Source organism: Corapipo altera, unplaced genomic scaffold (genome assembly GCF_003945725.1).
Source record: "Corapipo altera isolate COAL_440 unplaced genomic scaffold, ASM394572v1 61411, whole genome shotgun sequence".
Taxonomy (NCBI): domain Eukaryota; kingdom Metazoa; phylum Chordata; class Aves; order Passeriformes; family Pipridae; genus Corapipo; species Corapipo altera.
Window position 1 is genome coordinate 1443486 of NW_020884875.1, and position 14552 is coordinate 1458037.

Consider the following 14552-nt stretch of genomic DNA (forward strand, 5'->3'; position numbering starts at 1 on the left):
GCTACTGTGAAGAAAATTAGCTCTATCCCAACCAAAATCCCTGCGAAAAAGATGTACATGCAGTGAGGTCTCTCCAAAGCCCTCAAGACCTTTCTCTATCTTGGTTGTCCTCCTCCTGATAAACTCCAATATGTTTACACCCTTCTTCTATTGAGGTGATTCAAACTGCACACAATATTCCAGGTGAGGCAGCTGCAGAGCAGAGCAGAAAATCCTCTCCCTTGACTGGCTGGCCGTGCTTTGCCTGATGCCGCCTAGGACACTACTGGCCCTCCTGGCTTCCAGGGCACTGCTGACTCATATTCATCTTTGGATCAGACGGTGAGATCAGGACCTTCAGATCTCGCAGTCTGATCCAAAGCTCTCTTCGTGCAGTGCCCACTGATACACACCTGATCTAGAGAAAAAAGCGGCTTGGGCTAACTCTAAGATCTCTGAAGAGTGCAGGTATCAAAAAAAAAAAAAAATGTTACCTGACAACCTGAGAATGGGTGCTGTGCTGGCTGTGCCCCCGAGCTCCTCAACACCCACAGGAGTCAGATATATCTGTATCAGAAACAGTGTGGCCAGCAGGACCAGGGAAGTGGTTCTCCCCCTATACTGGGCACTGGTAAGACTATACCTCTAGTACTTTGTCCAGTTCTGGGCCCCTCAATTCAGGAAGGACATTGAGGTGCTGGAGTGAGTCCAGAGAAGGGCAACAAAGCTGGTGAAACACAACGAAGTTTGAAGCACAAGTCTTATGAGGAGAGGGAATGTTTAGCCTGGAGAAGAAGAGGCTCTGGGGAGACCTTATCACTCCCTACAAGCACCTGGAAGGAGGTTGTAGCCAGGTGGGGGTCAGTCTCTTCTCCCAGGTAACTCACAACATGAAAACAGGACATAGTCTTAAGCTGCACCAGGGGAGGTTTAGATCGGGCATTAGGAGGAATTTCTTCACAGAAAGGGTGATTAGACAGTGGAGTGGGCTGCCCAGGGAGGTGGTGGAGTCACCGCCCCTGGAAGTGTTTTAAGGAAGAACTTAACGTGGCACTTAATACCACGGTCTAGTTGACATGGTGGTGTTCGGTCAGAGGTTGGACTCGATGATCACAAAGATCTTTTCCAACCCAAAGCATTCCGTGGTACCTGTCCAGTTCGTCACCACACGGCTGCAGGGCCCACGCACACCCCTCAGTGCCAGACCAAGCAGCCCCGCCCTCCTCCCCGGCAGCCTCCCCGCGGCGGGTGACAACAACCCGCAGGTCCCGCCCCGCTCCTCCCTGCGCGGGCCGGCCGTGCCCGCTGTCCCCGCCCCACCGGCCGGCGCTTCCCCGCGGGTTGAGGTACCGGCACCCCGCCGCCATCGCCATGAAGTGCCACTACGAGGTGCTGGGCGTGAGGCGCGACGCCGCCGAGGAGGAGCTGAAGCGGGCGTACCGCCGGCTGGCGCTGCGCTGGCACCCGGGTATGGCCGCGGCTCCGGGCGGCGGGGCCCGGCCGGCCCCGGCCCCGCTCTGCCCCGGCCCAGGGAGCCCCATGCGGCCCCGGGGAGTCGCCTGACTCGGGTGCCGGGGGCGGCGGGGCGGGTTCGGCCCGCTGTGCCGTGCAGCCGCTTACAGCAGTTTCGTTAAATTGCCCTGCAGATAAAAACCTCGAGAACGCGGAGGAGGCGGCAGAGCAGTTCAAGTTGATCCAGGCGGCGTACGACGTGCTCAGCGACCCCCAGGAGAGGGCCTGGTGAGCGGCGCATGGCCTCGGAGAGGCTTAGTTAGGTCCTGTCTCAGCCTGGGCTTGGAATGTGCTGCCCTTGGGCCTTGAGGGAAGTCAGTGCGGGCATCCATGGGCAGGACTTTAGGCTTTGGAAGGGTTGGGAGCCGTGCAGCTTTGCTGGAGAGGCACAGATCCGCACCCACGCCTTCCTGGTGAAGGTGTGCTGGGCACCGAGGAGTACTCTGGGACACGCCAGTGTTGGCCTCTGTCTCCTCTCCCCGAGCAGCTTGCACGGTATCACAGGTACCCCTCTGGACAGCCCTGCCGGCCTTGGCCAGGGCAAGCACGCGTTCAGTGTCCTTCGGGTGCTGCAGGTGTTAAGTCTTAATGACGTACATTATATTTCTGTAACAGTCCTATTCTGAAATACACACACACACACACATATATTTAAGAGATTGACACTCTAAATATCCTGTGTAGCTTGTTTTTCAAATGGTCTGAAGCAGATTACATAGCTAAAACCACTTGTGCTAAGTTTGTCCTCTTTGAAAATACAGGACTGGTTTTCGGTTTTTATATACCAGTGTGTGATTTGGGGGTTTTTGAGTGTGTGTAGGTATTAGATGATTTAAATAATATCCTACCTGTTTCTGAAGCATCTTGCTCAAATGTGATTGATTGCTAGCTGCCTGTTAAAAAAATTACTGCTACAGATATTACAGATAAAGTAATAGTAAGTAAACTGAAGGTCAAGATAGAATATTTACCGAGCCTGTCTTATTTTTCTCTCTGAAGACTTTGGATGTGAGAGCCAAATTACAGACATGGGCTAAGCTATACACTGATGTAACAAGTGTACTGTGCTAGCATACTAGCCCTGGAGAATGTCCTGTGTCTCTACCTCCTGGATGCTGTGAATTTTTTCTAGGTATGATAATCACAGGGAGGCTCTGCTGAAAGGAGGAGTTGATGGAGAGTATCAAGATGATAGTTTGGATCTGCTGCGCTACTTCACTGTTAGCTGTTACTCTGGATATGGAGATGATGAAAAGGTAATGAGTTAAAATAAGGTATCAATTTAAATTCCATTATAAGTGTTGCAATTTGTTTTGTATTGAAAAGTTATGTGTTGAATTATTAGCATGGGTAGTAATAATGCTTACACAAATCTAAGACAAAACTTACACTGGACATTTAGGGAAGCTTTGATTCCTGCATGTTGTCTAATAATTACTTAATCATAATTTCCATCTAAGTCATACAACTGCAAAGTGTGTGTATATTATTCATTTATGTTATATAGTGAATCATGCCAGAGATTTGCAAATCTGTTTATTCGGAAATACTTTTAACAGGCTAGAATGCTTCAGACTACAAAAAATTAATGTAATGAGTTCTTGGGAAAAGTGTGTTTCCTATAAATTAAGTCCCTATCTCATTTTTTGAGTCCCTGTTGAATTTTAAAATACTCACTATAAATTAAAAAGGTCCAGGTGATCAGAAGAACCTCCACCAGAGAAAATACTTTTTTGTCTTTGTGTTACTATACTACGAGTCAGTTAGTAACATACTAAAAGAAGATAGGATACTGAAGAATGAATTTTATATCTGGAACTTCCACAAAACCTGATCCTGTGCGAGTAGAAACTTATCACCATCTCCAGCATGCTGAAAATACTTTTTAAGTTTAGATTTGACTACAGCTTTGAGAGAGACAGAGACTACATGAAGGAGATGGAAATAAAAGGCATGTGAGATAATGGAACTGTGTTAAACAGAAGGGTCTTCCTGTCAAGAGCAAGTGCTTATGAGGCCTTTGCCCTGGTTTTGGGTTGCTTTTGCAGAATTGTAGTATTTCTCTAACATACACTCCTGCACCTGACCATTTGTACATCTGTTATTGAGCCATTCAAAATGAGTCAGATAGATTGACTGATTAATGGATCGATTTCATTTTTTTCAGGGATTCTTCGCAGTCTATCGGCAGGTTTTTGAAAAGATTGCAAAAGAAGAGATGGAATACATGACCCAGGAAGATCCTGAAGAATTCCCTATGTTTGGATATTCCCAAAGTGACTATGATACGGTAAGAGCAAGTGTAAATCTGAACTGAAGGTAATGGAGTTAAACCATTACTTTGTTCCACACTGAAACGAAAGGAAAGGCTCCCGCTGATTTCTGAAGTGAATACAAAACCATATATCTGGTATTTTCTACTATTGCAGACCATTACTATAAAGGAAGTGCTTGTGCTTTAATTTGTAGTGTTTTGGTGAATTAAAATTGGTATTTCCTGTTGGACTACAGTATTAGCCAGGCCTTTAGGGTAAGTTGTCAGACAAACATTTCATGAGGCCAACCATAATTATGCCAGTGGAACTTAAATGGAATGCAAAACCTGTAAAACAAAAGAACAGATGTTTGCTTCCTGATGAGAGTAGTTTACCAGTATTTAACACAACTTACATTACAGAAAGAGATGTTGAGATAATTTTTTCCAGTATAGGAAAACTGCATAGCACTTACTGCATAGCACAGCCTGTAGAAAATAGATATGGTGGTTGACCTGCAGTGTGGAGCTCCCACTATGATTACCTTGTCATCTGCAGATAGCTTGTAGTAGGATTTGATTCTGAAAATAGTACATGCTTTCCTCTGTGAAGTAAGAAAAGAAAATGCATAGGGGACACCTGAATTCTTGTCATCTGGTTTGCCAACTATTTTTTATATTCTGTCAGACTTAGAATTCTTTTTTGAGGTTACCAGTATTCCTGTGTTGAAATTAAATAATGAAGTAATAACACTTTTCCTAGGGAATAACTGGCACAGTATCAAGTGCACTCAAATGTTGCCTCCAGTCTACTCCCTGTCACCTTTACTGTATGGCCAGTTATTTATGAAATTTAAATTAATACATGCCTTAAAGTTAGTAACTTCAATGGTATAAAACTTGGCTGGAGTTGGAAACAAAAGTTACAAATCAGACTTCTTAAGAAGTGTCAGAATGGCTGTTTAGATGCCAGAATGGTTTAACAAGTGTAAATCTTTCCTAGGGAGAATATGTAGTGTCTCTTAACCAGCTAAAATCCATCTCTTAATGGAGTTATCTTGAAACATCTTTTGGAAACTGCTTGTTTTGAATCTATGGCATAGATATGATCATAGACTCAAAGTGGCTTTTATGCTGTCAATTAATAATTGCAAAAAGGGCTGGAATTCTAGCTTTAAAATCTGCCTTATTCACACTGTTCTGGAAGCAGAGTGCTCACTTTTTTTTTTCCCCTAGGATTCATAGAGATATTTAGTAGCAAATAGCCTCTGTTCAGTAGGAAGAGATTACACTGTCAGAGAATTCCAGCATTGCAATGCTCACTGATCTACTCAGTGGGAGTACTGTGGGAAAAGTTTTAGAAGGGAGCTACAAAACCTTCACAGAGGCTTCAAAATCTGTAATGTGAATGCTCTCTAGTTTGGTCTATTCAGTGAATTCACAAGAAGCTTGAGAGGCAGCTTGATCAGTGCCAGGCAGCCAGGAAAGGCTCGTAAGGCCATGAGTTCACAAGCCTTCATGGGAAGAGCAGACTTATAGGTCAATTAGATGCAGAAACAAAAGTGATTAGCTCCAAGTGTGAGTAGTAGGCAAAGCAAAATCCACCTGGGAGTCCAGCAAGAGCTGCTGTACAGGCTGCTAGAGAATATCAGAGATGTGCTTGTATTTCAGATTGTTAAGGTAGCTGCTGAGAAGGAGGAGAGTCTCAGCTCATACAGCTGGTGAAGCAGAGGATGATCCCTGTCATCAGTTGATGGCTGTGCATCCTTTTACACAGAAGTATCTGAAGTAGAAATCTTCTGATGTAGAAATCTGAGATAGGTAATCTCACTTGGGTTATTGGATGAAAAATATGAATGTATGGTAATTATAGAGCTGGGTTTTTGTGATAGCAGATAAAAACTGCAACGACTTAACCTGCTAGAGGCCACAACCATGAACTTTGCATGTACATGGGCTACTGGAAATTATTTTTGAGGTGTTGATAGTTGTAGTCCGTGTGAATAACAATGACAGAAGGAGGAGTCACTATAAGAAGAGGTATTAAACTGTTAGGTTAAATTCTTCTATGAGGTATCTCAAAATATGAGGAGTAGTGCATAAGGAAAGATTGATGGGGCAAGTAATGTAAGAAGGGAGTTTAGACATATCGTGATCGCTGAATATACACAATGCAGAAGGATGATAATTATTTGGAGAGAAATAGAGAACAAACCCAAAGTAATTGTTATGCCACATTATTAATCTAGCACTTACTAGTGAATAGTAAAAGGAAGAAGAATAAGTAAAGATCACCTTTTCTTTGATGTGAAAGCTACAGGGCATAATTTTAACATGCAGTTGTATAGTTTGCCAACAAAACAGGAGCCCTTCACATAGCCCCTTGCTAAACTGTTCAAGTGAAGGCTCTGTGCTGTTGTATCATCAAGGGCAATTAATTTCTGTCTTGTTCTGGATACAGAGAGAGTATACAGGGAAGAAATAGCATTATGTGCCTGTGTTTGTTTTACTGCTTTTTTTATGCTGGTCACTGGCTGCTGTTGGAAATGTATGACCAACCTTTGGTGTAATTTAATGTGGTGGTTCATAGCAATCTGTGCATATACCAGCTTGTGGACAGCAAATCTTATTCTGACTGTGCTTTTCAGTTTGACAGGAAAAGCAGAGCACAGCTAAGTAACTGGCCACTGGTGTCGGCATGATCCACTCCTGCAAGGGAATGTTTTTAGAAGTTGCAGTTTGTAATAGTTTAGACAAGGTTGTAGAATTGACACACTTTCAGACTTTAAGAATGATATTAGAGATTTCTTTAAGCCTTCATGTGACTTATTTATACTCTGAGGCAAAACTGTGGCCTGTATGGAAGTTAAGAACAAAAGTGTTACAGAAGTCCTGAATTATTTATATGGTTTTTGTGTTTCCCCTGCTAAACAAGTGTCTTATTTAATTTTTTTTTCTTACAGGTAGTCCACCCTTTCTATGCATATTGGCAAAGTTTCTGTACTCAGAAAAACTTTGCTTGGAAGGAAGAATATGACACACGAAAAGCCTCAAACCGCTGGGAGAAACGAGCTATGGAGAAAGAGAACAAGAAAACGAGAGAGAAAGCAAGGAAAGAGAGGAATGAACTGATCCGTCAGCTAGTGGCCTTTATTCGTAAGAGGGATAAAAGAGTACAGGCACACAGAAAACTTGTAGAAGAACAAAATGCAGAAAAAGCTAGGAAAGCAGAGGAATTTCGGAGGCAACAGAAGCTCAAACAAGCCAAGTATGTAAACATGGAACAAATCTTTTTAACTTGGAGAAACTATCCATGACGATACAGTATAGAGTTAAGATTCCTCTCCATTTGCTCTTTTAAGCATGCTTTAAAATTTTAGGTATTAATTTTGGTCTCAAGTCTGAGCTTTTTAAAACTTAAGTGTCTGCATTGTACTGACCTGTAGAGATCTAAGGTAACTGGAGAATAATTATCTGAGTGCTGCGAGTGAGTGGCTGAAATAGCACAGAACCCAGTGTGGTTTTACTTAGCTAAGTAAGATTTAATAATTATCATTCCTTTAAAGAAGAAAGAAGGCAAGTTTTAGAATGAGGAAGAACAGGACTATGGCAGCCTTGACTTAGATCAGCTCCATCTGCCTTTAGCAGGAACTGTACCTGCTAAAAAGAAAGTGAGAGAAATGAACTTCTTTTTGCTTTTCCATTTAACTCCTTGGAAAGGACCCTTTTATTGAACTAAATGCAGTTTCTGATGTTTTTATTTTTCCTAAAATAGGAAGAAGTGGTCTCTCGAGTGTAAACACAATTTTTTCAACTGGAAGAACTTTTTGCTTGCATTATGGGAAGGAGGAGCTTAAATTCTTAAGAGCGCACTAGCAAAATAATGACATACCAATTAAAATTTATATAGTAATTACAATATAGAGAGATATATACAATTTATATCTATATATAAACATATATAGATATACTTATATATGCATATATGTCCCTTTAGGGACACTGAAACAGTTAGTCATTTTCTGACAAGTTGCTTGATAATTTTGAGTTCAGAAGCCAGCTGGAGCAAAATTCAGCTGTCCTGTGATGCACTGATTGATAACTCGGGCCTCTCTTAGTTTGGGAAAACTGAGCTGGTACATTTCCACAGTGGACAGTCAAGGAGTCATGTGCTTGTGGATTCTGTGGTCCTGTATTGTTTGTGAGTTTGGATCTTACAGCAGGATTGAGCTCACTTCCTTGCTGTCAGCTTGATACTGACCATGCTGTACAGAATGTTCTGCCTGTAATTCAAGCAGGACCCACCTACATTAATATTTCTGCTTGCAGCGTAGATGTGATCATTGACATCATAAATTAACTGCTCAGATTTCCAGGCTCTACAGACCATTGTTTTCTCCATCATAATAGGTTCAGAATTTTCCTCCTGCAGTACCTGAGAAGAACAAGTTATCTTTAAGTAACACTGTTTCTGTAGTTCCCATCTCATAGACACAGTGTAGCAGTTACTGTATTATTGTACTCGCAGGCTTGCTGAGCAGTATAAAGAGCAGAGCTGGATAACTATGTCAGATCTGGAGAGAGAGCTGCAAGAGATGGAGGCACAATATGAAAAGGAATTTGGAGATGGATCAGATGGTGAAGAGGAATTAGAAGAACAGGAGACAAAAGGCATTGAAGGTATGGTATGTGAGGAGGTGATCTCTATTGAGTCATTGCAGCCTGAGTGTTGGCTCACTTACAGCCCCAGACTCGCAGTTCTGACTGTAGTGCAACGCTCTGCCTCCTGCTGAGGGTGTCAGGGTAGCGACTCTGGTGTTTTCCTTTGAACATGAGAAGAAATCAAACTACAGCTGTTAATTTATTCTAATATATGATTTGGTGAAGTAGGCTTGATCTGTTTGTGTGTCAGTAATACTGAAGAAGTTGAATGGCAGTGCTGTGACTATTTTCTGGGGCTTAAAGAGCAGCTTGCTCAAAAATTGCTCATCTGACTTTGTCTCTCTGATCCCCACTGATCTCTTCAGACAAACTGAATGATGAAACTGGAGAAGCTGAATTTGTTGATGATCTGTACTGCCCTGCTTGTGACAAATTTTTAAAAAGTGAGAAAACGTAAGTGCTTGTGGTTGGGGACTTGGGGATGGGAGTGTTGGGGTTTAACTTCTTTAAAAACTTCTTTAAAGACTTTTTAACGTCACATAATGGTCAGTGTTGTCTATCCAGTAGAGACATTGTCAGTGTAGAAATTTCCATACTTTGTAGTGATGGATAATAGGCTTGTTATTAATTTATATGTAAATATAACAGTGTTTGCTCACAGCAACCTGCAGTAATGATCTGGTCTTTACAGCATGAAGAATCACGAAAAATCAAAGAAGCATCGAGAGATGGTAGCACTGTTACGACAGCAACTGGAAGAGGAAGAAGGAAAATTTCCTGTGTCTTTGGATGATGCAAACGAAGTAAATACCAAAGAGGAGGAAGAAACAGAAGATGTGCCCAAGCAGAAGTACTTTAAATTGGTTTTAATTGTGACTCATGATTTAATAAGTCTTGGTGGCCGTCAGAGGGAGCTTCTGATGATTTGCAGTTGCACTGGAACTCTCAGTATTGTGCAATTTGAAATACTTCGTAGCATCAGAGCTCCAGTGAACTGTGTGCATTAGTGTGACTGCATTCAAATGCTGTAGAATAGTAGTCTTGTGTTATCTCTGCTGCTTAAAGTTATATGTTAAGGAAAAGAAGGGATTGCTATTTTTCAAGGAGGGGAACTTGCACAGAGACAGTGCTTATTGATTTGGTACTTTCTGTCAGTTGGTTGCTGGCATTTAAGGAAAGTGAGTGTGCTTAGAATCAGAATTGAAGTAAGTTGTACAACTTCATTTTTTAAACGGCCAGAGCAAAATCCCAGCTAACTCACTCATATCTTCAGGCTTAGCCTGAGCAGAATAAATGTTTTACTAAATGCAATGAGTAGTTTAGGAGACCTATTGTTTTAATTTCAGGCATGACTAACTCTCTGTGCTTACTGCCTCCGTAATACCATGTTTAGAAGATAAGGGAAAAAGGTAGCTTGGCACTAGTTTGTTTGTTGTGGGTTTTTTTTTTCATGGAAAAAGGTATTTTTAAATTCTTATCTTTACAGACTCTCAAAGAAGCAGAAGAAGAAACAGAAAACAATGAAGGTATGTAGTCATATAATGATACTCAGCAAACTTTACAATCTGGTTTTGTTATTTCCTAACTTGATTTTTTTTTGTCCTGTGAAATAGGAGAACTTGAAATTCCACTTGAAGATTGTTTTAAGATATTTTTAATTATTCTTTGACTTCAGAATAATTTTTATTACACTTTATTATCATAAAATATGATCATAGTCTTGTAGACCTCACTTTGTTCTGTTTGTGCAGATTTTAATATGTGGTGCTGGCTCTAAAAAGGCTACAGCTGGAAGTATAAGGAAGATAGATGGAAATAGGCAGATAGGGAGAATGCAAGGAATTAATCAGAAAGACCAGCAGTGGCCTTAGTGCATTAACAGCTCAGTTTGATGTTGCTTTTGGCTTTAGTTGCAGGAGTTGGTATAGTGTATTGTCTGTTAATCTCTAATTTGGGGTGGGGAGTGAAAAGACTAACACTGTATTGGCATCCTACTGTGACTGTAGCTGTTGGAATGAACATATCCATTCTACCTTTCACTTCAACTGTAAACAACAATCTGTTGTATTCCAGCATCTGAGTCTGTGCATGATATGACAGATTCTGTGCCAACAGCAGCAGGTGAAATTCACCAGCTTCAAGGTGTTTCAGGCTTGAGTGGCAGGAGTGCCATAGTGAGCACACTTTTCTGTCTGCTTTCTTCAGGTTTTATTCTTTTCAAGTATTACCTCTTCTCTACTTAGTCCTCAGTCCTACCTTTGTCCCAGTGAGCTGTCTGTACCAGATCCTGCCTCTTCCATCCTTTCCCAGGATCGTCTTCTGTCTTTCCCCAGCCTAACCCCTCTAGTCTCATATTCTCTTTTCACCTTCTCTGCCCTCTCCCACTCTATTATTCTCTCTTGTCATCAGGAAACTTCCCTGAGATTTCCAAGCAACTAGCTTCACATTGGTTGGTCCAGTTCATAGTCCAAGTCAGCATTGGCTTGACCTTCATGTTTCCATGCTGGCCATAAGGCTCTGGTTAATTCTTTTCTACTCTGCTTGAGATCAGAAAGGCTGTTCTCAATTTATAGGTGGCATACAGGTACCGTGGCTCTGTTCCTTCAGTTTGGGAACCAAGCCTGCTGCAGCCTGGACAGTAGGTGCCACTCTTGCACAGCAGGAGCTGAAATCTTGTGCAGAGAGATCCTAACCTCCATCCTCTGCCAGGTGTTATGGAGTACAGGGAATCGTTGTGGTTTTTGTTTTCTTTTCCTGAAGCTTGATTAACCAAGTTTTTTGAGGTAGCCAAGACTCTGCGCTAGAGGTGATAGAGTTGTATTAATGTAGCATTAGGGCAAATTTGTTGTCCTGCTTTTGGGAGCTTTGCTGTTTTGCTTCAGACAGGGGGTTGATATTTTGCTGAAATGTTTGTATTGAGTCTAATCTGGTAAGTGGAAAAGGCTGCCAGTGTTTCTAGTGTTAGGGAAGAAAAATACAGTGCATCTATCTAGTTTCAGTCAGTGCAGTTATTTTGGCTCAAGTGTCCTGATGCAGGTGTCTGGCACAGAACACTTTAGTCTGAATAATTAAGCTTTTGTGAAGTTACAAGACAAGCCACTATCTGTGAAATGAGACATGGTAGTCAGGATGGGCTGAGCCTTGCGTATAATTAAATTCCCCCCTCCTGTAGATTTAGAGGCTGTTTTATTGGTGTTTCTTCCCTTCACCACAGGTGTCCTCATCTTTCAAAACAGGAGAACTAAGGTTTTATCTGTTACAATCTCACTGAAAACACACAGTAAAATTAAGAAGGTCCATGGCTTTCTCTTCTCCCCACCCACCCATGTTTGAGGTAAATGAGTATACTACTATAAACATGGTCACTAATGAACTGAAAGTATTTAACTTGCATTTCCTCTGTTTGGACAGAGTTACGAGGACTCTCTTGATCAAAGTGCTGATGAAGAAACAGTTGAACAAAAGGAGGTGCCCAGCATGGACAAGGACAGTGGCTTAGCAGAGGAGTTGGTAAAAGATGGCCAGGGATGTGCTATGTCAGAGGACACAAGCACTACAGATGATGGCAACCAAGAGAATGAAACAAAAAGTGAAGTAAAAAGGTGCGTTGGGTCGAAATATTGCAGTCACCGTGTCATTTTGTGTCATGTTTGATACTGTCAAACGAGTCCAAATTTACAAATGTGAACTGTGGAGGCTACTCTCTAAAGCAGGTTTGAATAAATATGATACTAAATAAAGAGTGTAGGACCTTCTTTGGAAGGTCCTTTGCATTTGACTGCAAATCACTGCCATATCACTTACCAACTGCTGATTCAAGTACTGAGATCAACAATTGTATAAAGTAAATAATTCTTTTTCTGGATGCACGTGCATTGTGTTGTGTGAAGGAAGAACAGGGAAAAGCAGCAGGGAAACTGACAACTGAAAAGCATCAGAAGCTCGTGAGAACTGAATGTTCCTGTGCACTGATCTTAGTTTCTTTTTGTCTATTAGCAGCACTAAGCCTAAAGGGAAGAAAGTCAAGGATGCAAAAAAGTGTTCTAAGGCATCTTCAGGGAACCCAGCAACGGTATGTCAAATTACTTACAGTATTTAAAATAGAACAATAGAATTGTTAAGGTTGGAAGGGACCTTAAAGATCATCAAGTTCCAACCCCTCTACCATGGGCAGGAGCACCTTCCACTAAGACCAGGTTGCTCAAAGCCCCATCCAGCCTGGCCTTGGACAATTCTACAGGATGGGGAATCCACAGCTTCTCTGGGCAACTTGTTCCAGTGCCTCACCACTCTCAGAGTAAAGAATTTCTTCCTAATTCCTAACCTAAACCTACTCTCTTTCAGTTTAAAACCACTACCCCTTGTTCTGTCACACTCTGCAAATATAAAAAGTCCCTCTCCCTCCCCTTTATAAGCCCCCTTAAGGCACTGGAAGGCTGCAGTGAGGTCTCCCTGGAGCCTTCTCTTCTGCAGGCTGAACAACTCAGCTCTCTTGGTCTGTCTTCATAGGAAAGGTAAAATATGGTGGTCATATTACTACAAACAATGTTGGTTGTTTTGATCACCTCTAGTCCACAGATTCTATTCCTGTGTTTTTATTAGAAGCTAGGAGACTGGAGCTCTTGTCCCTGCAGAGAAAAGCAGGACTAAGCTTCAGTTCTAAGAGATTTGCTAAAGTTGCTAACGTTCTGTATCCAAGGCAGTTCAAAGAAATTAAACAACTGAGGACAAAGCTGTTCTCACCAGGTAAGTGACAGGCAGTAATATTTGCATCTTTCCCAGTATTGATGCTTCCCAGAGACAGCAAAATTCTGTAGTAACTACAGCAAGGACATAGTAAATTCACTACATCTCAGAGCCCAAAGAATTATGTGTATAGTCAGGTGAGGTCAAAAGTATTCTTTACCTTGAATTAGATTGGCAAGGCTTCCATTGTTGTTCTTGGTTTTACTTAGAGTCCTTTGAAGTATCAAGAAGTTATATTTGCATTTTTTTTAAAAATACATATATTTATTTGTTAATCAGTATTGGTGATAGAAACAAAGAGCTTATTCACATTTCATAGTCTAAGAGAAACTGCATATGACAGATTGGTGTACTACACTTATTACATATTCAGTATGAATGTGAAGCATTCTGGGTTTTTTTATCATTGCAGAATGAAGTTTCCATCATCTGTGTAACCTGCAACTGTACATTTCCATCCCGAAATAAATTGTTTGAACACCTAAAAGCCACAAACCATGCGAGAGCAACATCCACATCAGTTGCAAATGAAGCTGTAAACACCAGAAGCAAAAAAGAGAAACGCAAAAACAGATAGGACTTTGCTACACTGACAGTCTTCAGCATTGTAAATTAAAACTCTCCCAAAACTGAAACATGCACATTGCCTATGTCTGGAGATTAACAAGGAAAGCAGGTACCAATTTGGGAAAAAATGAAGATGCAACAAAAGGAATACCATCTTGTGAAAGAACCTGTGTTTTCTTTTGGCTTTATCAGCCTTTTTTAATTACAGAGTGGTTTGGTGGCACGGCCGAGGCAGGGGCTCCTTCCAGTGAGTCACCTGGTCTAAAGCCCCTTAACCTCGCAGTGCCTTTCACTCTGAGGATGGGGATAGTAACTCAAAGCTACTCACCTTGTATTCCTATAAGAACCTGCATGGATTAAGTACCAGCAGATGGGAAGTAATAAATTATTTTAACTCTTGTGTGGCTGTTTTTCTTTTGAGAGGGCTTATCTCAGGGTGCATGTAGCCAGTAGCAGGGCCTGTAGTTCTCTGGTCCTCTATCAAAGATGAAACGTAACCAAGACATGGAGAAACACAGGCGTTTTTTCTGCCATCCTTAAATTACTTAATTACATTAAGCAGCAGACAGAAGGGAAAGAGTAAGAAGACAAAGTTGTTTAATCAGTTTTGACAATTGCTATTTGTTTTGTACGTCTACCTCCATGCCAGGCATTGGAAAAAAAGGCCTAGTGGAAGAGTCTCGTTGGAATAAGTGAGGGAGAAAAAAATGAGTGGCATAATTAAATTAATTTGTTCTGATTTCTAATGAAAAAACATGGCGCTTCTGTTTGAATGCTTAATCTACCTGATCTTGAGTAGCACTTGAAAAAATGGTGGGATAACAAACATCTG

At 41.5% G+C, this 14552-nt stretch overlaps 1 protein-coding gene across 2 annotated transcripts; it reads left to right on the top strand.

The window, feature by feature from the left end:
• The first annotated feature begins 1284 nt into the window (after positions 1-1284).
• DNAJC21 (DnaJ heat shock protein family (Hsp40) member C21) lies at positions 1285-14459 on the top strand. 2 transcript variants are annotated; one of them, XM_027634704.1, is made up of 12 exons: positions 1285-1447; positions 1626-1719; positions 2624-2747; positions 3659-3781; positions 6709-7013; positions 8274-8425; positions 8773-8860; positions 9099-9257; positions 9894-9933; positions 11819-12009; positions 12404-12479; positions 13566-14459. In XM_027634704.1, the coding sequence occupies exons 1-12, from the start codon at positions 1351-1353 to the stop codon at positions 13728-13730; spliced, it is 1614 nt and encodes a 537-aa protein (XP_027490505.1). In that variant the 5' UTR covers positions 1285-1350; the 3' UTR covers positions 13731-14459. The 2 variants fall into 2 exon arrangements, with proteins under 2 accessions (XP_027490505.1, XP_027490506.1); XM_027634705.1 differs by having other exon boundaries at positions 12407-12479.
• The last annotated feature ends 93 nt before the right edge of the window (positions 14460-14552 follow it).